This window comes from Ambystoma mexicanum, chromosome 12 (genome assembly GCF_040938575.1).
Source record: "Ambystoma mexicanum isolate Mex_15411 chromosome 12, UKY_AmexF1_1, whole genome shotgun sequence".
Classification (NCBI taxonomy): domain Eukaryota; kingdom Metazoa; phylum Chordata; class Amphibia; order Caudata; family Ambystomatidae; genus Ambystoma; species Ambystoma mexicanum.
Genome location: NC_090936.1, coordinates 831,053,851 through 831,080,406, shown reverse-complemented (window position 1 = coordinate 831,080,406; position 26,556 = coordinate 831,053,851). Strand labels below are relative to the sequence as shown.

The following is a 26,556-nucleotide window of genomic DNA, read 5'->3' as shown; positions in this document are numbered from 1 at the left end:
GTTTTCCGATATGCCAAGGTACTGAGACAGCTGTCTGGCAAGGTTCTGTATATCATGCAGTTGGCCAGGAGCCCTGCTACTAAGCCCATCTATGCCTGCAGTTGGTGTGAATTATAGACCTGATACTGGTAGAGGGTCTGTTCCCCCTAACCCACCATCCTGTCATGTTCCATAACCTCTGTTGGATTCTTTGGCTGTTTGTCACCAACTGCATCCCCCTAATCAACACAGTGAAGGGCTGAACAAGGGGGCCTCATCCCCATTACAATTGGTGTGTAATTTCTAAAGGGCTGACACATGTTTTACACCATTGGCAGTTTATTATTCTGCAGTGGGATTTAAATGTGGGTTTTACATACTTGATAGTGGCTTTGTTTGAGCTCATGCAGTTATCTTTTCTGCAACTGTGTAACCTCAAAGTTATTTTCCTGTCTTCTATCACCTTAGCTATTTTGGTAAGAGAGCTCCAGGCATTGCCTGTGAAATCTCTGGAATTGCCTTTTTCTAAAGAGAATGTCAGCTTGCAGGTAAAACCCTTGTTTCCTTCCAATGGATTGACAGAATTCCATTGATCTCAGAAAATTAATTTGCATTTATTTACCTACCTCTATACCTTTTCAAAGATGAGTACTCTACAGGTGGAAGATATCCACACAAAGGACATATTACTTATATTTGTGAATGTTGTTTGTGATCGATAAAGTCCTTCTTCGCACCGATTCCTCATTGTCCCGCCGGCCTGTCTATCAGAACAGATTGATGGTGACCGGTGCTAGTTCTGTAGTACCTCATCCTGAGTATGGGAAGAATTGGCAGGGCGAAAGTAATGGGCTGTGAGCAGCTCATACGCGTGTGTACCTCCAACAACACTGAGCAGATCAGGTGGAGAGCCACAGTGTGCCACCTGGTTGCTGATGAAATAGTTTTCAATCATTGTTTCTCCTTGAGAAGATACTTCAAAGCTTCAGAGTGTATGGGTGTATTTAGCAGTAAATGTGTGTATTTAGCAGGAAAAATATTACAGAAGGTAAGTAATTTTAATTTTGTTCTAAACTGTCTTGTATTGCTCCTGTCTTTGTATGGTGTGGTGCGGTGCTGTTCATGTTTTGATGTTTAGCGGTTTGTAGCTATTTTGATTGTCTGTCACACTCTAAAACACTAACAAATGTACGCAAAATTAAACTCTTAATATAATTATCTGGCTATCTATAGATCTTCAAAATGTCCTTGCATGGATTGATGGGTGTGAGAATTTGCGTGAATTATCGCTAAATGGGAATCCACTTCTACAGGAAGCAGAATGGAAGTAAGCAAAGCCTAAAACATGTGTAGTCTTCTGCAGTACAGTTATAAAGAATGACGTGTATAACATATAAAGAATTAAATTTATAATTGTGGTATTGTAGGATTCGTTATGGTGTGATTGTTGCATTGCATCATGCTTTTTTATAACATTAAAGTTCAAAATGTGGAAATGTTAGAAGCCAAAGATTCATTCAGAACACTTTTGTTTAGTTGAAAAGTAAAGGATAAATAACCATATACAAATACGCAGGTTGTCTAAACAAAGGTACTAGATAGAGTCCTTACAGAAAAATTCAGCATATACATCTTTCTAGTTTCAGGTTATCTTTTTTGCAATTATGATGGTTACTAGTCATATTCACTGGATCTATGTTATGATGCAGCAAATAAAATAACAAGGCTGAAAACACTGAATTTTCTAAATCGATATTTGAAAATGCCTTTTCTTTTTTTGCACTTTTTTATATTAAATGCAGGGGAGGAACCCCGGCAACCTCCCATCCCACCTTCCCTATATCTTAATGTATGCCCTAACCGAAACCCCAAACTATTTTTTCTAAATAAAGTACAAAAAAATAGAAACATTTGATTACAACAATTTAGTGTTTTCAGCCTCGTTATTTCTTCACTTCGTTTTTTTGAGGCGATACCATTCAGATCACAATACATTTATGTATCTGATAATGAAAATAAGAAAACGCCATACATCCAAAAATCCTATAAACAAAGAAACAGAGGAACCAAAGGAAGAACAAGGGTGGAGCACAGGAGAAATCATGGCACATTGTTAGAAAGTATAAATTATGTATAAGACTTGTAACCTAATTTGGGAGCAACAGTGCATAGCGGACACTACATAGCAGACATATCCCAGGGATTACGAATAAGGGATTACGAATAAGGTTGCAGGTTTAGCATAAGAGCTGGAATGGATGGGGGAAGCAGGGGCAATAGAGGAGATCCAGAAGGAGGAGCCTAGTGGAGCAATTGGTGAGATTATCTTTTTAGAGTATAGTCTTGTGGTACTTCCTAAAGTGTAGGATGGAGGGGTAGAGTCTTATATGCATTGTTAACTTGTTCGAGAGACAGGGTGTTTAGCATGAAAAGGCATGTTTCCTGTTTTTTTCCCTCTTGCAGTTCTTTGTTTGTTGACAGCCTGGCAACATTGTGGCTTCTCGTGGTGCACTTGACTACTGAGCTCAGTTTCTCTGCCAGGTAGAGCAGTGTTTTGTTTGTGACTGTTTTGTAGGTAATGCAGGGCGTCTTAAACAGGATCCATGTTTAAAGGGTTAGCCAGTCCAGCTCCTTGGGGATGAGGGTGAGGTTGGTGAGTTTTCTTACTTCTGTGATAAGGCACGGCTTTCAGAGGGGAAAATGTGGCATCTGGGACTATAAGTCTTGGGACAGAGAAGGGCACTGCCACTGTTAAGGTGGGAGACGACCAGGCTCAGACAACTGTTTTGAAACTCGGGATAGGGATGAAAGGCTAGACTTTGCAGATGAGTGCAAGCTGGTACCATGCAACTTGGGTGATCTTGGTTTAGTGTGTTTTGAATGAGAGGTCACAGATGTTAAAGCTGAGAGCACTGGGTGATAGTTGAGGCATGAATCCATCAAGCTTAATGTCAGTCTGCCAATTCTGGATTTTGGCATGCTAGGTGGGGTTTCATAGGAGAATGCAGCTGGTTTTTGTCGGGCTGAGCTTCAGGTATGGGTGTCACAGCAAGGCTTCAATTGGGTACATCCAGTCCTTCAATCGATGGATGCTCTTAATGCAATTACTCTTTAAGAAATGCTGAATGTCACCTGCATGCATATTGGTGTATCTTGATGTCTGTGTTGGTCAAGGAGTTCCCTCTGAGATTCCATGCAGAGTTTGGAGATGCCTGGTGAAAGGGTGGCTCCTTATTGGACTCCACGGGTTACTGGGCGGTGCTGAGATCTTTTGGGACCACTCTGGACAAGCTAGTTGCTGTTAGAGAGGGAAGACGCAAACCACAGCAGGGCTATTCTATTGAAGTGCATGTGCATGGCAAGGATACTGAGGAGGGATTCATGGTCAACGTAATCAAAAGTGGCAGAGAGGATGAGTAGGAAGAGTAAGCTAGGGTCTCCTTTTTCTTTGTTGGGTAGGGCATCATTGAACTTGGATGGAAGCTGTGTGTGGGCTATATTGTGGTCAGAAACAGGATAGGTAGTCTTTTAGGAGATTGTGCTGAGTGATCATTTTCTGTAACTAAATTGTGATGCTATAAAGGCTGAATAAAACACATATATATACTGATGCAAAGGTATTTCCAAATAAAGTATTTGAATTTGTCAAACTAAGATCGTTTATGCTCAAGAGTAAGTAGCAATATATATGTGAATAATATGACTAATGAATGTACAATCGTATCATGGGACATAAAAGATTTATATGGGGCCCTTTGCCATGTATTTGCAAGAGACAGGGACTCCAGGTTTCCCAACTTTTATGTTTGTGGTAATATCATAGTTAGAAAGCATAGATAAGTCCTTTAACCAAGTGTCATATTTTAGTACTTACATTTTCTTTCATGATCCAAGAATAAAAGCATCATCAAAGCAGCAATTATCCAACTACTTATATGCTTGGGTAATGCATGAATACTCAAAAGCCCATGAAGTACTGACACTGTTGCATCTCAGGCAATCATAGACTTGTACATATATAATACATTTCCAAACAGCATTTTAAAACTTACCAAGTTTAGGGCATGGCCAACCAATGTAACTAAAGTCCCAGCCCTCTGGCGACACCTCTGGAAACACATTAATTAAATCAATGCCTCTAAATCTACAAGCCATATCAGCATTAATATGGAAAATATTACTATCATCCGTGCGTAGAACAGTAAAGATCAGTGTGCGCCAAACCGTATATCGGGCTTTTTTTGTCACCAAGAAATCATATAAGAAAATCAATTTCTCCTTAGTATGTAGGTGGGCATCTGGTAGCTGCTAGATGAACTATACTCCACTCATTTTGGCATCTACTTTAGAAAAAATGTATTGAAAGCAATGTCTCTAAAGCGGCAAGACATATCAGCACTAACATCAGAAATGATTTAATCAATGAATAGCCTAGTAAATATCAGCGTATACAAAACCTCATATCAGAAATGTTTTCTCTCCATAAGAAGGGCAGACGTGACATACCAAGCTATTGTAACACTGAAACAATATGTAGAATTGGCGAAACAAGTACTTTGAGATCAACCATAGTTTCTAAGTATCATGTTACTTGATTGATATGATATGATATGGCATTTATAGCGTGCCTATCCACAATGGTTTCAAGAGATCTAGAGTTTTCTCTCACCTTTCATGGAGATCCCTTCATATATCCCTTTGTTAGATTGAGTATTTCTACTTCTCGTTACATTTTGTCCATACTGTATGGGCATCTCCAGGATGGGATGGGACCGGAACCTTTTGCACTGCAAAATAAACTGCTTCCGCTTTAATTTGGTAGTGCACAAGAGTGCAGCTGTGGGTGTGATCATGCTCTGCTAGCTCCGCCCTCCAGCACCTCACCTCATTTCTCTTTTCCACACAGATACCATCAGACCTGCACCATGTAAGCATGTATTGTTTTTGTGCAATCTTTCTAGTATTTTTAGTATGATTTCTTTCTCTGGACTTACTAGCAGATATTTGTCCAGCACCTCACAGTGATATGTTCCCTATGGTATCAGTGGCTGCCAAGCACAATAATGAGGAAGAAGCTCAGGATATTCCTTCCTAGGACAAAGCATTCCATGACTGTTTGAAGTGGGCAGTGTTCCATTTCATCAGCACAAAAAACTGGAGGAAGATTCTGGCACTCAGAGACTCAATTAAATCAGGAGTTCCTCTACAAAAGGATGTTATGGCCCTAGCAAAGGAGATCCCACTAAAATCTGTGTTCATGCTAGGCAATCAAAAAGAGGCCAGACATAAAAATTTAGGCAATTGGAAGGAGAATGTTTTACCTGTCTTTGCATCTGCAACCTTTGTCATCTGTGGTCGCTTGAGCCTAATTATATGGGAAATCGGCTCCTAACCTAGTTGCAACATTCATGTCATCTTCCTCAGTACTCTCTAGGATAGATGTCTAAATGCCTGTAGGCATGAAGTCTACTCCAATTCAGCCCTTCGCCTCCTAAATCCCCTATGACGCTGTACCCAGTCAATTTACGGTTCACAAGGTGATTCAGCATCTGCAGCGTTGCTCTCTCCTGCCTTCTGTCAGCTGTGTAAGGAAGGCATGGTATCAAAGTAAGACAGACACAAGTGATTACAGTTCAAGGATGTTTATTAAACAGTACGGTGGGTGAGATAAATGCCTAATCTAAACCTAAATCTAAGATGGGAGCAAGCTATGACCATCAAATCATGATAATACAGTCCTAGTGGAGCCTAGTCAAATAAAAAGGGCCTATACTAAAGAAACCTATTGCCAATCCTTACCGATATGCTACAAAATAGTGTGGAATAATGTTCACAAGAAAAGAAAGAAGTGTTCACCAAATAATAAGTCAGGATGTTATGGCCAGGGTCTCCCTTCCCCACGGTTTTAGCACGGGACAAGGCAGGACATGTGAGCACAGCACACTACTGGGCTTCTCTGGCACAAGCTTACAGTTCCTTTTCTCTATATCAGGGCCTTCTGTGCCCAAGTCTCTTCTCATGCAAAGTCTCTTGCTTCAAATGGTCTGATATGCCGAAAATACAACAAAACTAAAGTTCCTTCTGTTAATCTTCACGTCAGGTGATTATGGTTCACCCTTGGATCCCCTCACCCGGCTCCGATCCTTCTCTCAATTGTCAGCCTCCCTCAAAATACTTGCCAATTTAAACAGAGATATCCGAAGGACAATCTTGTCTCTGTTAACCTATGGCAAGTGCAGGCTTCACAAAATCATACTTCGCACAGCTTTCCCCTTAGCCGGGCACAAACGCCAGTTCCACAATTCCTTCAGTCGGGTTCACACTTTTCACAGTTCATATTTCAAAATCTCATCAGAAAGCGGGGGGTTCCGTTCCACTAGCTTTCTCTTGGCATCCATCCATACGTCGGGTTCACATTTGCCAAAGTTCATATTTCAACAAAGTCAATCTAGACCCTTTAGGTTCTTCCCTTTACCTAAGTCCGTGTCTCAGCCCCCAGTCAGGCTTTTCCTCAAGGCCCCAGTTAGGCATTCTCTAAAAACCCCATTTAGGCTTTCTCTAAAGCCCCCAGTCAGGCTCTCTCTAAAGCCCCCAGTCAGGCTCTCTCTAAAACCCCCAGTGAGGCTTCACACAGTTGGTTCACACAATGTTCTAAGGAGTGTTAGGGTTCACCCTAATTCGCAGGCATCCCTCAGTCGGGTTCATGTCTGCCTCCACTACCTGTCACTTTCGACTGAACAAGGGGTTTGGTTTGAGCCTCATATGACCACCTTGACACCTCACGCTGGCCTCCCCTAAGGCCTCTTGGTATTTGTTGTTTCTCCTGGTTCGGGTGAGGGGGGCACCAGCCAGAGACCTTCGAATGAGCGCCCACGTGGTGCCGGACAACTCTCTCTGGTGCCTTGTTCACTCACAAAAGTTACCAAGGCTATCCCTCTGCCAGGCTAAGACTCCTCTTAAGGTTGACAAAGGGCCTCTGTCTTCCGGGCTCGAACCCTGCTCCCGAAGTTCACAAGGGTCTCCCACTGCCGGGCTCGGACCCCTCTCACAAAGTTCATGAAGGAGACTTCCTTGCGCTGGGCTTGAGTCTCCTCTCACACCTCACAGTTTTCAAAAAGGGCTTTGTGACTTCCAGCCCCAGAATTTTGCTCCCACTTCTCAGCTCCCCAAAATGGCATTTGGCATTGGGAGCTGCAGGAGCTAAAAGGGGAGAATGTTCTGAGGTCAGTGTCTCATCTGCTGACCCTCAGAGACCCGTGTTTGCCTGACTGGCCCAGGCGAGAATTCTTGCTATGGGTACTGCCAGACAACCCCAGCTGCCCTTGGACTTCTGGAGGTACAGCTCCCTCTGCACAGTGCAGTCTCCTATGGACTCACAGGACAAGTGGCAGGGCGGTTTTCTCCTCCTCCAGGTCTCCCAAGTTATCTACAGCCCTTCTGGTAGTCCTCTGGCTTCCTGCACCTTGCAGCATCCCCAACTCGCTCAAAGTGTGCCTTGCTGCCCCACCTTTTATACTTCCTGGGAGTAGTGATTGGATTCCGGTGTGAGTGGCTGGAATCGAATGCCTGATCCTGCGTGTCTTCGTTAGCAGGACAACATGGCGGTCGTTCATAGGAGTGAATGGCCCAGGTATTCCTTTGGGTAATCCTTATTCTCCCAATCTCTCTCCTTCTCATCCCAGTGGTTTAAGGGAAAACAGTGTGGACGAATTATGGGACTTGCAGTTTTTCAGAAGAATACTGGAAAACCTATGTGAGCTTTCGTCAAGGTGAAGGGGATACCTGTAGTGTTGGGTACAAATGGATTGTTGTAGGGCACGGGGTGACACATGTACTTTGCTTCTCCCGGTTCTTCTGTGCTTTGCTTCGAGATTGGTATCTGTTGGGATTGGGGGAGTAACGGTATGGGTTCTGAAATGGTGTATGGTAACAGAGGGAATGTTGGGTAGGGTGGAGTTAATCCATTGTCGCTCATGGTGAGTTGTGCGTCAGAAAGTGTCTGAAAAGAGGGGTGGGGAGTTGAGTTTCTAGATACCCCACTGGGTAGGATGGGGAAAAGGTGTCATACGGAAGGGAGTACCACGTCTCACCTGGGGTATTCCCCCCCCGAGCATAACCACGGATTCCCCGACCCAGATGATTCTTCCTCGCTCGTCCACCCCCAGAGTTGGGGTCTGAGAGCTCCAGCACTTCCCTGGCCACCTGAATAAGAGATTCTTGGGGTCTATTTGGAAGTATACCCTCAGGTTTCTCACAGTTGTGAACAGCCTCCCTTTAAACCTCCCAGGCTGCTTATTCATTTCCCAGTGACTAGACTGCGGCGTTCGTTGCTCGGACTTGGTGAACATCATTACACAATCACTCTTCCTCGTGTCAGTAGTCTTGTATTTACTCTGAGTGTCTTTGGAAAAATTGATGCTGGGCCTTTTGGGGAGTGATCTTCACTACTCCCTGCTTCTACTCGTCTCAGCCAACAATATGTTTTTCCGATTAAGAGTTTGGGGCTTAAATACCCTAGTTTTATACAGAGGTAGGGGACAAGTGTAACAATATTCCATTAAGGCATGAAAGACTGAGGAGACATCCCTGAAGCGGAAGGAGGGTATGGGTTTTTCCCCCCGAGGACGTCATGGAATCTCCCCGAGAGTCACCTCCCCCCATGTGGTCCTCCCTCATATAGCCCCCCAGCCCACAGGGTCAGGATAAATTAGCAGCTGCCGTCCCTTGGCCACAAAGGGGGAGGCCAAATGTTGGGATGGAAATTAGTCTATCCCACCCCCCTAGGCACTTTAAGGTGAGGCGAATCCCGTTTGAAGTCGTGTAGTGTACAAGTGGGGAGAGGACAGTGCTATGAAATTCAGCAGGGATATAATATAGCACAAATGATAGATGCATAGATATAGTGTGCACATAGAAATGAGCACCATTTTATACTTGTGGTGGATGCATAGTCTGGTAGGACCGCGCGGCACATCCTTAGCTCCATGTAAGGACTCAATTAGGCCCAGATCATTAAGACAGGATGAGTCTGTGCCACCAGTTCTCACGGAAGCGTCCCCTTTGTTCCTCCATTGTTGCAATTAATCAGTATCACTGGGAGAAATGTGCTCTGCAAGGCTGTGAGACAACACCAGGCTCCACGCAGTGCCCATTCATCAGAGCCAAACTGTCAGCAGACCTCTAACCCCCACCCTGCATACCCAGAGCCATGGCCCACACCACTGTCCCGACCCCCACATGCCTGCATTCTATGATAGTGAATTACCCCAGCCCATTTCGTAAACCAACTGGCCATAAAAGATCTAAACATATGCGACTGCTTCACCTCGACACATAAATACATCCTTTGTAACACGAGGTACAGGGAGGAAAGAATTATAGATATAAACAAGGGTGGAAGCCTTGGGGTGTGAGAAGTGTGTATCAACAAAGCACATAATGTGTGGGTCAGCATGACTTATTTCTTCCTCTCTTCCCCCTGGCACCAGTCCCCGAGCTTCCCAGGTGCATGTCAGAGTGATGTACTAGTAGGCTTAGTGTATCATAGCATATTTTGATAATGCAACTTATGAGAGACCTTACCTTCACTCCGCGGAGAGATGAGCCTAGCGGACCCACGTGGGGACTGACAAACGGTATCGAAAGCGAACCAATTGCAGCCTGGCATCCTCTATGGAGAAGGCCCATGTAAAGGGTCTCGCCGATCAGTGGCGCTAGTTTTTACTGTATGTTGATGATGCGTTACTAACTTTTAAGTCGCTGCTTGTATTAGTTGGGCCCAGAACGTTCTCAACTAGCAGAGTTCTTTGCTGATACCTTTGTATTCTGTATAATTAAATCTTGTTATCCTTGCAAGCCATCTCTTGGAATTATTCCATAGAGGGTTGTATTCATTCTGGCGTCAGCGTAAACACGAACTTGCCTTCACAAGCCAGGAAAAGGCATGCTTGGATTCATCACAGTGCTTTGTGATTTATAACACAAATTGATATTATAGGTATTTTTCTCCTGATGTTTGTGATCTCTGGTAGCCTTAGGCATCTCAAATTGAAATGTGGAATGACAAGTATTTTGCTTGTTGTCAGTCACAGTCAACAAAGTAATTGAAATATTTTCCTTAATGACCACATTAAACTTAGGTGTTGAGGGTAAACATGATTCTTTGAAAATTGTATGAGTTAGGCCCCACTGTCTCTGCATTCCAAAAAAAGCAGAATTCTTGAGAAACCTGCTCCTTTACACTTATTTAAAAGATATCCAACATCATAGAAGTGGTAGTCTGTAGTATCTTTGTTTTTACTAGAAACCAGTAGTGTATCATAGATAGTATGCAACATTGTAGATTTAAATCAGTCTGAGAGTCAGTTTTTCTGGAATTGTAATAGAAGTACATTGTTGTGTTTTAAAACTTTATTCTGAGATCACCTTCACCTTTTGATTTCAGGGTGGATGTGTTTGAAGTAGACATAATGTCCTACAGTAAATTGTCTGATATAATTTCTCTGATGCCAAATAATTTGTGCCCATACGTTTACACTGAAGTCAAACATTAGGCTTGGTCTAGATAGAGTTACGGGTGTAGTCCCATTGTAAATCAAGTGGGGGAATACCTGTCACATTGTTTAAATTCCATTTTATTCAACAAAAGAAATTGTTATTGCAAGCCAGCGTGTTTCTCGTTTCAAGGTGTGAGGGTGGAATTGCTGCACACTAAATTATTAAAATGAGGGTTGCTGAGACCAGTAAGTGAAACCCAATATAGATAAGTTATTTGTGTGTTTCTTTTTCGAGTTGGGTTTTTAAGCTTCCTTGAGTGGCATCTGTAAGGGTGCAGAAGGAGGAGACTGACACACAGTTGGCATTGTAAGTACGGCATGGTATCAGCAGCAGACAGACAGAATAGATGCACGTTTCCAAAACCTTTATTTTGTATTGGATAAGGTTGGAAGAATTCCTAACTGGCCCTAACTCTAGAATGGGAGTAGTCTCGACCACTAAACACATAACAAACAAGTCCAAGTCAGTCTAGTCAAAATAAAAAAGGCCTATACTAAATAAAACTAACCTTGCCCTCCTTCTGAAATGACACATTTATAAAGGGGATATAAAAAGAAAAGGAAAAATAGTTTGTTAAAAGAAATGTCAGATTGGCTTAGGTAACAACCCCCTTCCCCACGTTGAGAAGCACAGGGTCTCAAGGGTTTTTTAAAAGGATAGGTGGATGGCACAGTTCTATCAATCTGGCACACTTTGGCTTACTGGTAGACTTCAACAGTACAGGCTTGGGCTTCAAGCTTTTGACCATTGAACAAGTTCTTTAGTCTTCATCCACCCAGCCACAAATGAACAGTTCAACTCGTGATTTCCATATGTTGGGCTTGAGCCTGTCTTTCTTTTCACACTTGACTTTCACTTAGCACAGTTCAGCACATGCTTCCCTCTGCCGGGCTTGAGCCTGTTTTTCTTTTCACAAACGTTTGTAATTTCACTTCTGACATGGGTCTCCCTCAGCCGGGCTCAAACCCTCTTTATTGTTTGTGGGGTTCCCTTCCCCACGATTCGTTTCATAACATTTTTAATAGCCAAAGACTTTTGAAACTGCAAGGATTTTACATAGAACTCTGCATGACCGCTTTGACCTCTCTTTAAACAATTTGACAATCTTCATCAGCTCGCAACACCAATACTTCTTGGTACTTGTAGTTTTCTTTGAATTATTATTTCCTTACTTTGCCCTTTTGCCGTATTTAAAGTTCATATACTTGCTTTTCACTCAATCAACTTTCATTCGGGATTGCTGTTACTCTCTTGCCTTCGTTTCCTGTTGTATCACAACTTCAAACATTTCACAGAGACTTTCGAAAGTGCGATACCGCCTCGCAGGACCACTTTGTTACTTGTATACTCTCATCACAATTCAGCAATTGTCTTTTCAATTACACGTTTTATCGGCACACACGCAGCCTTCCACTCGTGTTACAGTTTAATTTGCTTTTAACACAAACCGGGCCTTTATTGCCTTTGATAACTTACTGGTCTTGTTAATTGGGTTTCTTTCTTCAACGCCTTTCATGTAGCAGTCAAGGCCCTTACCAATACCCTCTCTGGTCCTCCCTGTTAGTAAAGTTTCCCAATCATGTGTCATTGTCCCTCCAGTTGTGTACCCCCCAACTTTGTGCTGCTGTCTGACAAGCCTAGCCTGACTTTTGCCAGTGGAGCACAGCCGTCTGCTGCACTCCGCTGGGTTTTCGCTCACTTTGTTATGGGGAAACTGACATACCCTCAAAGACAGTCAGTACTGGGAGACTTTGTTTCCCTTAGTCCTTTCCTATGTTGCAACATGTTACAAGTGCACAAAGTACCTTAAAGTACAGTGCACTTGGGTCTTCTTTTCATTTCCAAAAGCCCTAGACTCCCACAAAGGATTTTTTAGGAGAAGTGCAGATGTGCCTTGGACAGGGCTGGTAACCCTTTCTTGCCATGAAAACCACAGTTACCACGGTTGGCACAGGAAGGTGGCCTGGCTCCAAAATGGCCATACCACAAGGTTCTTTGTCCTGTCCTTTGGCCATCTTGTCCCTTTACCTTCCCCAGGTTGAGCAGACCTTATTTGGTCATGCATTTCCCTGCGAAACACCAATCTGTCACTGGCTTCTGCATGCCTTGTGTGTGTGCCTCCAGGATGTGGGCTGGACCGTCTAGTTCCAATGCACATCCTGGATGCCAGAGAGTCTGGTGTACTGGGAATGACTGGGACCACCATGGTCTGTGATTGGCCCACATCTGGTATGCCTGCATGTGAGCAAATCTCTCATTGGGTTCCCTTTGTTTTGACGCGAAGGAGTTTCTGGATAAGAGAAGGCTCCAGTCACCCATACCAGGTCGATCTCTTGAGTTCTCACTGAACCTAGTATGGCGTCCAAGTATCCTGAAACTAAGAAGCCGAGTCAAGGAACCGCTGGTGACTCGCTGCAAGGTTTGGCACCCTGAGCCCACTGTTGTCCCACTGTAACCCTGATCGAACCAAAAGGTCTGCAAAGGTGCTTCGACCCATTGGAATAGTGGGACCAACTATTCACAGCACTGTCATCTTAAGCTGCAAGCGAGCCTCTTCAGAAGTGTTCCTGGGCCAACCAGTGAACTGACCAGCTTACGCAGGACCTTTGCTCTGAAACCGCTGCTGTTTCGAGTGGACACATGAAACTTGGTATATCGTAAGCTTTGTGTTCACGACACTCTCACACCGTATTTTGTACACTTGGCATTCCCAGGTCTGTAATAAAGGGAAAGCACCCGAAACCGAGTGAACGCGGTCACTGTGCTGCCCAGTCGTGGTGACGAACTTCACAGGTGCCTTGCTGCTGTGCCCCTCTGTGCTCTGAATCCTGCTGCAGTGAAACTGGCCTGATCCCTTCACCAGGAGTGGAGAAATCACCACTGTCCTGCCACAGAATCATCGCTGTATCTGAGCAACTGAAAGCGCACAGCCGCACAACTGCTTTATTTGAACCTGCAGCCGAAGTGGACTCTACTGCCGACGTTTGGTTCGGAGTGCGCCGGGGGTCGGTGAGTACTTGCAACCCTTACTGGTGGCACCTAACGCATCCATCAAATTTTACGCACAAGTGTCCCCTGAAGGCCACTCACCTTTCCACATGTAGCCTGAGCTACCACCCTATTCCCAACTCATGGAACCTGTTCTGCCCCTTTGGGGACACCCTCCTGGAATAGTGTGAACCTGTTCATCGCCTCACCCACCTTCTTGAGCTGCTACAGTCACTGCAAGAGACCCTGTTTTTTCGCTCCTCTGCACCACTGCGTTTACCAGCACCTGAAAGTACTTTTGAGCGTTAGGCTCCACTCTTCATAGGGACTGGACTGCCTCTTAGTTAGGAATTGATTGATGAAGAACTGCCATAAGACTATTTGCACTGCTTGCTCCCTTTCCTCCTAGGTTGTGGGCCCATTCTGTGCACTAACCCTTTAGGCCATTTGGTATTGTGTGTATATATATATGTATAGTAGTGTTGTATTGGTTTGAAGTATTACTGTTGATATTTGCTTTGAGTTTGATTTCAAATGCCTTGAATACATGTATATGTATTTTTAATATATACACCTGACTGGGAGTGATTTGTAGTGTTCTTTACTGTGAGTGCTCATTGTGGGCTTTCATTCACCCTCACCCCTTCTGAGACCTAGTGTTGACCGCCGCCAGTGCTACCTTGATTGGTCCGTCTTGTCCAGAAGGTTACTCTGTTCCAAGAAACTAGGCTGGCCTTCTGAACCTCTGCCCACCAGGTCAGAGTTCAGAAATCTATCTCAACACTCCCCGACGTCATTTACCTGGGAGTGGAGCACGCCGCCTTGAAGAACTTTGAAGGTATAACCTTTCTTCTCACTCGGTTTCAGTCTTGGAACGCTTATTGCTTTCCAAAAGTATGGAATTCTCACCTGGCTCTCTCTCGCTCTCTGCAACTGCCGATCAGCCCCTCGGCCTGCCAGCTTCGATAGCATGGTTTGCATCAGGCCCGGAAGAGCTTCTCCTTCTCGTACCCAGCCTCGCTCAGAGTGTGCCTGTGCACGCCACCTTCTATCCTGACAGTGAGTGTTAACAAGTGTCAGGTGTGTGTAGTTAGAATTACGTGCCTGACTCAGCCTGTTCTCATTAACGGGACAGATCCATTGCAAGTCCCTAGACGTAATCTTCCTGGCCTCATTCCTCATCTTGCTCAGCTCAGTAGTGTTGTCAGTGTAAAGTGGGGAGGAATTATGGGAGCTGTAGTTTCCCATAAAATAGGCCGGGACAGGGGGTTAGATGGGCTGTAGAAAAAAGGGGATACCATGTCTCACCATCAGGTGCTTCTGCCCCACTCCCCCAGGACCACCTACCCAGTTGATCCTCCCTTGCATGTCAAACCCCAGGGTCGGATCCAAAAGCGATGGCCTTTCCCTGGCCACCTGAGTATGGTATCCCCAGGGACTAGATTGTGAAACACCCTCTGGTTTTTCACAGCATAGTAATTGCTATACACATTTTTATTTGAGATGACAATAAAAGTAAACCTTTCGAATGGATTGTGTCCTCCAACGTATTCCTCATCTTGGATATATTTGTCCAGCTTTAGCTGCTTCGGAAAATGGTTCTCGGCAGAGGGCGCCGTGCATCGATGTCATCGAGTCGAAGTCCCTCGAAGGCCTCTGTCGAGGGTGACGTTTTAGGGTATACAAGTAGCATGCACGGCGCCCGTTGGCCTCAGTTCCGTTTTTCCGCAGTACGTGTTGCTTCGGAGACTCTGCGCGCCTCAATAGTTCTGTGACGCAGTTATTGTGAAGAAGATATTCGAGATGTCCTCATCGTCGACCCCGACTACCCTGAGTTCAGGGTTTAAGAAATGTAAAACCTGCGGTTCCAAAATGTCGATCACAGATCCACGCTGAGTATGTCTGTGGTGCCACTGCAAAAACCACAACATGGAGGCCTGTACGAAGTGTCAGGCAATGACGGGCAAGGCCTTGCAAAAGAGGAAGGGAAAACTACAGGTAGGTTGAAAACCCAACAGCGTTGAGTCGAGATCCCATGAGGAGAAATCTCCTCGACGCGAAAGGCGAAAACCTAGGTGTAGGTCCCGAAGTGGTTCACACCACGCTTCGTCTTTGACGAAAAAGTCTAAAAAGAGATGCCACTGGTCCCCTTCCACCTTGTCTTCAGACGAATCCCCCAAGAAAATGAAATGCCCCACAAAAAATTCTTCCTCCGAAGAATGGGAAGCATATAGAGTTAAAATGATGGAGGTTTTTGAAAAGGCTAAGCCTTGGTCTGCGCCTTCCTCGGAAGCCAGCCGAGAGCATTACCGTTCTGACACTCGCGCGCCCTTGAGCCCAGGTGATCGAAGGAGGAAAGATCAGGAACCTTCCAGGACCCCGAGTGATAAAGATTTCTCGAGTTGAGTTGACCACTCGCGGTCATAGACGCCGTCAGGTACCCGACACACTTTGAAGGACGAGCCTTTCGAAGAGTGGCTCGACGCCCTTGAAGCCAGCTCCATCAACTGCTATTTCATCGACGCCATCGACGCCTTAGTTGACCACATCGACGCCGACCCCAAAGCCTTCGGTGCCAAAAGTTTCAAAGGCTCCAGTTCAGCCAGAAACTGACAAAATAGCAGCAAAAGAAAAAGCTACAAAGACTACAAAACCTTCAGCCTCCACTGTGACGGCTCCTCCAGAAAAAATGTATAAACCTCTACCAAGGAAGGAATAGTTTAAATCCTTGACTTCAATTTTTGAAGAACAAGAAAGATCTGAGAAGGAGGGTGTTCCTTTTGGCCTAGAGTATGGCACAGAATGTCTAATTTCTGAGGAAAGCAGAATGAGGGATTTAGTGGAAACCTTGCATAACGCAAGTGGAATTGACACATCACCTGAGACAGCTTTTTGGCAGACCAGAACCAGGGGAACATGCCAGTCCCTTATACAGAGAACTGATGACAAATGTGGTGGATTATTTAGGATGGGCTAGACCACCAACTCAGTTCATCCAGGATGACTTGACTGACATATTCGATCATGGCCCCACCGAAGATCCGATTTTACCCTTCCATGTAGCCTTACCAAATAGGGAAGCCAAAAATTGGGAGACCCCGAACTCAATTCCTCATGTGAATAAGTCCCTCACTTCAAAATACCGCCCTTCCAATAGCGACCCAGGCTATTTGTCCAAACAGAAGGATAATTTGTTAAAAAGTTATTCCTAACGCAAAGTCCCTAGCAATAATTAGTTAGCCCTATATGTGAGGAGTCTCATGTCCATTTGGTACCGGCCCTAGTTGGTGCTGGTGTGCCGCCTACAATGGGATGTAGAGATCCTGGCCCTATCCTCTCTCACTACTTTCCTGGTATCTAAAAGTAAGTGCACACATGGTGGGGGTCGGTGTGCATATTTAATATTTCCACCTCCAGAGCGTGTGTCTTATCGCTAAAAGGATTCTATGACCAATGGTCAATAGAATAATGTAAAAAACTGCTTTTCTCTTCAATAGACAGTGATCTAGAGAAAATTAGTGACGATAAATTCTTAATCAGGATGGAGAGATCCAACAAGAAACAAAGTGATTCTGTGTACGTTTATTTATTTTGCATTAACTCAGAAGGTTTTGGATGACTTGACAATTTACTTTACAATCCTTTCGATCAGCACGAAAGTTTAGGAAGTACAAATAGACAAGGCTGGTTGTGGATAGTGGTAACACGGATGAGTGTCGACCTCTGGGGTTATTGAGGTCAAAACTTCATTAGAATGCACATTTCCCAAAATGGATGAGATAGGAAAACCCCACTATGCAGGGAAATATGCGCCTGAGACTTAAACTGGTCCAAGGCATGGTTTACACATGGTGCACACAACAATATTTACATATAACATACACAAGGGGGGATGGTACAGTTGTGTCACGGGGATCGACACAGGGTGTGTTTCGGCCAAAAAAGGGGCTTGATTGAAGCCTGTCTTTGTGCTGGCCTTCGTCAGGAGGGGCACCTGTGGCGGTGCTGTCCGTTGAATCTGTGGGTTAAACAGAGCTGTGAGGATCTCGGAAACTGATCGACTAAGTACAAGAAATATTCAATACTGGCAAAGTGGTGCCATGGTGATACATCGCGTGGTGTATCTGGAGAACAGCTTACCTACTACTGTGGTAGCAGAAGGTTGCTGTTTGGTAATCCTCAAAAGATGCAGGATTGCCAGTGCGACAATGGCACTGGGTGGGTTGGCTGTCATTTCCTAAGAGCCGATGTCTCTCAGGGTCCCGCAAGACTGGAATAGGCCAGGAGTGGTCCCATGTCTGAGAGGAGAACAGAAAAATGGGAATCATGGTGCTAAATCCCCAAAGTCGTCTCAAACGGTGGCTGTCTGCACTCTACACAGGTCGTGATGGTGGGTGCCCGTAGAGTGAGGGTCCTAGGCACTGCAGTGTCACACCGGGTGACTAGTATAACTGTAAGCCGTGACAGAGGAGCGTAGGTGCGCTGCCGGTGCTGGAGCCTCCTCATTGGTGCTAGGTTCGTGATTCGGGGGGTGGGGTAGCGGATTTATGTGCAGCCTTGTGCTGGGTGGCCCCACGGGGGTGCATGGTGGCACATAGGAAAAGCTGTGTCCATCCGTGAACATTTTAAGCCATAGGGTCAAAAAAGTTGCCGCCGGTCAAAGTCAAGGAAGCATCATCGTGGCCATTGAGAGTTAACGCTGCCTGCAAAGAGCAGTGCAGGGCGTGCGGGTGCCGTCGTGGGCTGAGTGACGGTGCCTAAAATGAATCGAGGCAAAATGGAGGGAACGTGGTGCCTTCGTAGACTGGGAATGCTTCCCAGTCCATGTGGTGACGAAATAGTTCAATAACACAATGTGCTCCCTATTTTAACTTACCACAGTGTATTCGTTAGTGCTGTGTCCTCGGGGGCCAAACTTTGAGACTGATGATAGTTCCACTTGTCTCTCTTGTCTTTTTATCCTCTAGGATTTAGGAATTGACTCAACGACCCCTTTGGACACCCGAAGATATCCTCACAAACTTCATAGAATTGAAGACCATTTATAGAATACTAGAGAGACAAGTGGAACTATCATCAGTCTCAAAGTTTGGGACCGATGATAGTTCCAATTGTCTCTCTACCTCTACTTGTACCCATATATAACAGAGGCGTATTATGAAGAGCAAGAGAGAAGTGCCAACACGCCATATACAGGACCAATGAGAGGTAAACAATACCAACAGAGGAACAGACCAAGAACGGGGAACTGGAATTTTTCCAGTGGAAGCTCGGATGAGGACACAGGCAGAACCAACAGCAATGTCCGGTTTGAGAACCAACAACAAAACAGAGGTGGTAAAACTTGGGGTTTTCAGGCCCCAAGAGGACGCGGCAAAGCCAGAGGGTGGTGGCAGGATCAATCACCTAGGGTCACCAGGAACAGAGGGAGAGGGTGGTACCAACAGAACGCCTATCCACAGAACGATGACCCTCAAGAGTAAGAACAGATCCCGAGAGATCTGAGAAAGAATCATTGGTAGTTAACCTCTCCACATTCATCCTATCAAGCACACATTTAAGAGTGCTTCAAAAAGGCCTCTCTTTTGTACCCACATCCTCACATGATCCGTTCCAGACTAGAATTGAGATCACCCAATTGATGAGGAAAATATGGTTGAAACAATTCTTCTCAAAGAACATATACACAGGATCACCAGATGTGACAGGATTACATAATAAATCCACGAACTATCCACCACCACATGCAATAACTGTGGAATCCCAGACCTTTGAAAAACTGATCCTCAAAAAACTTGATGAAATTGAAGCAGAAGTAAACAATGGCGGTTTCCACAATATGACAAAAATGGAAAATATAGCTTTCAAAGAATTACAAACAAATGAAGATATAGCTGCGGATAAAGGGGGAGCCATCGTCGTCATGAATAGAGCAGATTATGACGGAATGGTGAACACCCTGATAGAAGACCGGACCACAAATCAAAAACTTGGAAGTGATCCAACAGAACGACTTAGGAACATGAATAACCCAATCAGTGAAGAAGCAGAAGCGGAAGGCTTATTAGTAATCTCACCAATACCGCAACGTCCGATAGTATCTGGCATCGGTTCCATTTTAGAACCACTGTCACAATTTACTGACTTCTTCCTAAGAGAAGAGGTCAGTAAAATGCGCTCATATACAAAAGATACCACAGCCATCCTGGTATATTTGAACAGTCTTACACTGGAGAGCCAAGACATCTATATTGTGACCATGGAAATAGAGTCTCTTTACTCGAAGATTCCTCAAAGAGAAACCTTGAAAGTCATCTAAAAGGTACTGCAAACCAAAATAATTGACATGCCCATTTCATTGATAATGCAAGTGGCAGAAATAGCTCTGACCAAAAATTATTTAATAAATTGAGAATGCTATTATGAACAGATAGCCGGAACAGCTATGGGCGAGACGTTTGCACCTTCTCTAGCAAACTTGTACGTCGGAGATTTTGAATAAAAACACATATATCCTGAAACCAACCCTTTCGCCAGCAATATTGTGAGTTGGTGCTGTTACATCGATGATATATTTTTATTGTTCGATGGAGACAGGGCCACTCTGAACAACTTTATCGGATGGATCAACAGAGTAATCCCTTTCCTCAGATTCACACATGAGGCAAGCAAAATAGAAGCTACTTTCCTCGACTTAAAAATCATGAGGACAGGGCAGACATTTGAGACCACGGTTTTTCAAAAACCGACGGACAGAAATTATTTGCTTGATTATACCAGCTTTCATCAAAGGTCACTAAAAGAAAACCTACCCTCGGACAGTTGCTTCGGTTCAGGAGGAACTGTACAACGAGAATTGAATATGACCAACAAGCGGAAAGACTTTCAAATAACTTGAAGGATAGAAACTATCCACATAGAATAATCAAACAAGCCAAAAAGAGGGCGAGAAATATACCCAGAGAGATAACCCTCAACCAACATGGTAAAAGAAAGAGAGATGACAATACAATTACAGCAGTATTTAGTCACTCACTAGTCATTAACCGCTTGAAAAAAGAGATTCGGAAAGCTTGGCACATACTGAATGTCGAAGAAAACCCATTACCTGAACCACTCTTTGCAATAAGATGAAGAAAAAATCTAAGGGATTCCCTGGTGCATACCTATAAAGAAATAACTCCCCCTATTGACACAACACTTTGGAACACATCCAGGCCCCTTGGCCATGCACCATGTAGGAACGGCACAGTTTGCAAATTCTCCCGACGCACTACATCTATAGATATAGGTTGGAAATACCCCTGGGAACAGAGGAATTTTCCAAACTGTAATACCACCAATGTAGTGTATTTGATCCAGTGTCCATTTAACAGAAAATATATTGGAATGACGACGAGAGCCATAAAGATACGTATTGGGGAATACATATCTAACATCAGGACCAAGAAAAGAACTGCTCCACTGGTTGAACACTACATCGAAATGGAACATACTGAGAATGACCTAATATGGACTATACTAGAAAAGGTTAAAATACCAAAGAGAGGTGGGAACATATCAGCTCTTTTATTGAAAAGAGAGCAACAATGGATCTTTAGGCTGCGCAGTCATCTAACTGGCCTAAATGAAGAAATCTGTTGGCAAGCCTTTGGCGGTTCAATAAATGAATACTGAGAAACCATCATATCATCCACTTCAATAAGAGCCCCTCTAGAGGACCGAATAAAAGCCCACTTATATAACATCAAGGGGCTTTTGCGAGTAAAGACAGTGGTCAACATTGCCAAGTTTGGGATATGACTACTCCATACGAGATTGCATTCTCCAGTATAACGCAATAGGGGGTTAAGGAACACTTCCCTTTCCTTACCCCGCCCTCGGAGTATAACATCACTCCAATACCCTAGCTCCCACTCTGGCCATTTGACAGTTACCATGGCTATATATGAACACTAATAGTAAAGGGGAGATATGGACCCGATAGGCGCAGACAATACATGTAGGAACTGTTATTCAAAATAGCTAATAACCCGCCGACACCAGCACAGACCATCTTCCCCAGGATCCCCTGGGACCGATCTGTGGGCATTGCGTGTGCCGTGCACATGTCCACAGAAGTTGAAAGCGGACATTAACATGTGAACATAAGCATGAACTACAGCTCCCAGTATGGCTCGAGATAAATCGGGAGACAGCTCGCGCACCGCAACATTTATACAGCAAATAATCCGTGAATATGAGCATCAACTACAGCTCCCAGCACCGTCTGGGACAGATCTGTAGTTCGTATGCGATTACAATATGGTCATGTGATTGCGACGCGATTATAAAAACAAACATCGATCCAAGAAGGCGTATTTTTCTCTGACCGAGACACGAGAGGCGGCAGCGAAAAGAAACTAAGGTGAGCGTTTACAGTTGCAGTTCGTTTGATCTCGCTAAGAACTTTGTACAACAGCTGGCAAGGGCTGATTAATAGTGGCTCTTGTAGTAAATATCTCTGCAGAGGTGAAATGAATGCATGAATAGCACCTAGCGGCCATGGGAGGCAGCATTTCTAAGTAATCTATGCCCCAAAATATTGCATGGCAGCCGCTCTGGGCTGCATAATACGGCCTATAGAACATAGACCACGGTACAGACCGTATGAATGCACAAACTCAATTTGCAGTCGAACATCTAGATTACAGCGGAAGTGGCATAATAGACAGCTCAATGAGTAGCGGCAGATGCCTTAGCTGGTCATTCAGAGAGGAGAATGGAGAAACAATGGTAACTCGTTCTATTGCAGGAATTCACCAAGGACAGAGGGACTGATCCTGGATCTTCCTCTTTAGAAGACCAAGCAGTGAAGACAGGTGAATACATGGACTGTGTGTTTCCTTTTCTCCTGTGCCTTATTAGAAGTGGAAAATTATGGGACACCAAAAACAACAATGTAGACCATACTTATAACATAAGCAACTGTCTAAGGATTCCTGTTTTTATTACAGGAAAAATACCCCGAGGACAGAAGAATTGACTGTGCACCTTCCTCCTCACAGGATCAAGTAGTGAAGACAGGTGAATCAATAGTCTGTTCCTTGCTTGTATAGACCTCCCCTTAGGGGAACCAACAGAGAATGGGATCCTAGCATTGATTATCCATCTCTTACAGATTCCTGCAAGGAACACATCCAGTTGAGCCTAAGATACGCTTAGCATATAACAGGCATGAACAAGAAAACTGTTACATAGAGGTAAGAAGATTCTTAACCCTGGAGTAGGTGAAAATCCATCTACACATTTAAACCTGAAATTTTGTTTTAGAAGCACTTTGAGACTGATGATAGTTCCACTTGTCTCTCTTGTCTTTTTATCCTCTAGGATTTAGGGATTGACCCAACAACCCCTTTGGACACCCGAAGATATCCTCACAAACTTCATAGAATTGAAGATCATTTATAGAATACTATAGCTACAAGTATTCGTCCTGAAGAAAGCGGCCACTTACGAATCCCGCTGAAACCGGTTGACTTTTTCCTAAGTAGTACTGGCTTGATAACCCAGACTCGATACCTTCACACATAGATAAAAGGGCTCGTATAAAGTAATTTAAGAATTTATCGTCACTTATTTTCTCTAGATCACTGTCTAGTGAAGAGAAAAGAAGGTTTTACATTATTCTATTGACCATTGGTCATAGAATCCTTTTAGCGATAAGACACGCTCTGGAGGCGGAAATATTAAATACGCACACCGACCCCCACCACGTGTGCACTTACTTTTGGATACCAGGAAAGTAGTGAGAGAGGATAGGGCCAGGATCTCTACATCCCATTGTAGGCGGCACACCAGCACCAACTAGGGCCAGTACCAAATGGGCATGAGATTCCTCACATATAGGGCTAACTAATTATTGCTAGGGACTTAGCGTTAGGAATAACCTTTTAACAAATTATCCTTCTGTCACTAATGTGTTACAATATTTAAGGTATAGACGGGAGGGGACTGCCTTTCGACTGTGATTTGTTGTTATTTTATCTGTCCAAACACCCTACACCTGAGTGTTGTGGTCCAGGCAGCCCCAGCTTCTAATAAGGTGGAGTACCCTCCTATCCCTCCGGATAAGGACCACAAGCGTGTGGATGGTGGGCACGCAAGGTATTTTCAGCTGGGATATATGACATTAGAATCGGCCAACTCCACATGTGCCTTGGCAACATTTTTGTACACTCTGTGGGAGTGCATTGCAATGGCAGCGGAGCACATACCACAAGGGGAAGAAAGGGAAGGATTCCTAGCCATCGTTGGAGATAGAAAGGAAGCCATGCAGGAATCCCTTCAGTCTGGATTGGACACTGCAGATAGCGTGAGCAGGTTCATGGCCTCTAGCACAGTAATACGCAGATATGTGTGCTTGCGAAAGTCAGGTTTCGCACCAGATGTGCAAAACCGTCTTTTGAACATGCCTTTTGGCAGGTCTCAACTTTTCGGCAACAAGGCTGACGAGAGCCTTGAGAGGTTGCAGACCTCAAAAGCAGCAGCCAAATCTTTACAAGCTGCTATTAGGCAACCTCAGCCTTTTCATGCATCAGGACAATCTTGGAGAGGACGATCCTATCGTTATTACTCCTCATATGGAAAGGCGAGAGGAATGGCCAGTCAAAGAGGCCAGAGAAAAACCACTCGTGGTGGACGAGGTAAACATGTTAAACCAGCCCCAGCTGCAGCCTCTTTGCCATCAGCAGCTGCAGCAACCACCACAAAACCACTTTGAGGACTTGCATCACAAGACACCTGTTGGAGGCAGGCTTTCACAGCATCTGCAAGAATGGCGAGCCATTACTTCAGATGTTTGGGCTCGAGAAATAATAGCCCAAGGTTACTTCCTTCCTTTTCTAACACAACCTCAAAGCAATCCACCGGGGAGATTCTCTTTGAAGCTTCCAAACCCGTCCTACAGCAGGAAGTTTTAACACTGCTAGAGAAAGGTGCTATAGAACCAGTACCTGTAGCGGATAGGAACAAGGGATGGTACTCCCCATATTTTTTGATCCCCAAAAAGGATGGAGGACTGAGATCCATCTTGGACTTAAGAGGCTTGAACAAGCTCCTCAGGAAGGACAAGTTCAAGATGGTTACTCTTTCTCAGATCCTTCAGTCCCTTCAACTTCAGGATTGGTTGGTGTCATTGGACATTCAGGATGCTTATTTTCATGTGCCAATCCATCTCAAGCACAGAAAATACCTGAGTTTCGCGGTTGGCGACTCACATTATCAGTTTCAAATCCTACCATTCGGGTTGACCTCTGCTCTGAGGGTCTTCACCAAGTTGATGGCAGTGGTGGCAGCACACCTCAGGAGAGGGGGGATTCACGTCTACCCCTACCTGGACGATTGGTTGATCAGGGCACATTCTGCCGTGCAAGCCCTGAATCATCTGAAAGTCACCTACCATTTCCTCCACAGACTGGGCTTCTCTCTCAATTTCAAGAAGTCACAAATGACACCTTCCCAACAGCTCCAGTACATAGGAGCTGTACTAGACACATACTTGGGAGAGAACTCGCCTCCCAAGTCGAGGGCTCAAGACATTCTTCAGATGGTTTCCAAATTCCAAAATGCACAAAATCTCCAGCCCTACGACTTCTTGAGGTTGCTTGGCCTCATGGCATCCTGCATTTTCCTAGTGCCAGAAGCACGCCCGAGGATGGCTCTAAAGACTCAATGGTCCCAATTCTCAGGACAAATGACGGATCTCCTTCAGATTCCGAACAAGATTCGGCAGGATCTTCTGTGGTGGACTTGCACAAGGAACATCCTAAAAGGAGATCATTTTTGGCAACCATGGCCAGAGATTACAGTAGTGACGTACGCCTCACTCATGGGGTGGGGAGCTCATGCCAACAATCTGACAATCAGCGGTCGCTGGTCTCCATCGGAGTCCAAACTACACATCAACCTTTTAGAGCTGAGAGCAATCAGACTAGCGCTGAAGCTTTTCTGCCATCTGTCAGGGGAAAACATTTCCTGATAATGACAGACAACACAGTGGCCATGCATTACCTAAACAAAAAAGGAGGTGTAGGGTCACTACCTCTGTGCAGAGAGGCCATGCGGCTCTGGTATTGGGAAATTCAGGAAGGAATCTCCTTATCGGCAGTTCATCTAGCCGATAAGGAGATGGGGAGGAGAATATGACGGTGGACGCTCTGGGCAGGCACAGTACTGTGGCCCACGAGTGGAAACTGGCTCAGGATGTCCTTCAAGAGATCTTCGCCCTTTGGGGAACCCCTCAAGTAGACCTGTTTGCAACTGGAATCAACCGAAAAGTGTGAAAGGTATTGCCCAAGGGAATTTCCCCCGAGAGGAGCCCTAGGGGACGTGTTTGTGGTGGTTTGGAACTTCCCACTGCTATACGCGCTCCCTCCGATCCCCGTCATTCCTCAAGTCATCAGGAGGCTAAGACGGTTAAAAAAACCACATGTTCCTAATTGCCGTGGATTGGGCCAGGAGAACGTGGTACCTGGACCTTCTAGATATGTCCATCTGCCCTCCGTTACATCTTCCTCAGAGAGAGGACCTTCTCTCACAAAAAGAGGACCAGGTTCTCCATCCAGAGTTCAGGACTCTCAGCCTTCATGCTTGATGTCTGAAAGGCTGAGATACAAGGATTGGGACCTTCCGGAAGACATCATGGAGGTGTCGCTCTCGGAGAGAAGGCCAGCAACAAAATCTTTGTACCGTTGCCGCTGGAAGAGGTTTTGCAACTGGTTCAGGGAAAAGAATGTTGATCCTTTTCTGTGTCCTATTCCAGAAGTGTTATCCTTCCTCTTATCATTGGCACATAGAGTTCTCAATGTTGGGACCATTAAAGGTTATCTTGTAGTGCTTTCCACCTTCAAGCGCTCTTCGGAAGAATGTTCCTATTTTAAAATTCCTTTGATAGTACAATTCTTAAAGGGACTCACTAATATGTTTCCTCCCTCTTCTTTCCAAGTCCCAGTTTGGGACCTTAATCTGTTTGTAAGGTTTTTGATGTGTGCC

General features: G+C 44.8%; 1 protein-coding gene across 2 annotated transcripts in view; it reads left to right on the top strand.

Moving 5' to 3' along the window:
• LRRIQ1 (leucine rich repeats and IQ motif containing 1) overlaps positions 1-26,556 on the top strand; it is a 2,234,608-nt gene that overhangs the window by 935,542 nt on the left and 1,272,510 nt on the right. For both annotated transcript variants that reach the window (XM_069629324.1, XM_069629323.1), the window contains exon 13: positions 1,213-1,306. In XM_069629324.1, coding sequence (XP_069485425.1) covers positions 1,213-1,306 — 94 coding nt within the window. The remainder of the gene's footprint in view (positions 1-1,212; positions 1,307-26,556) is intronic.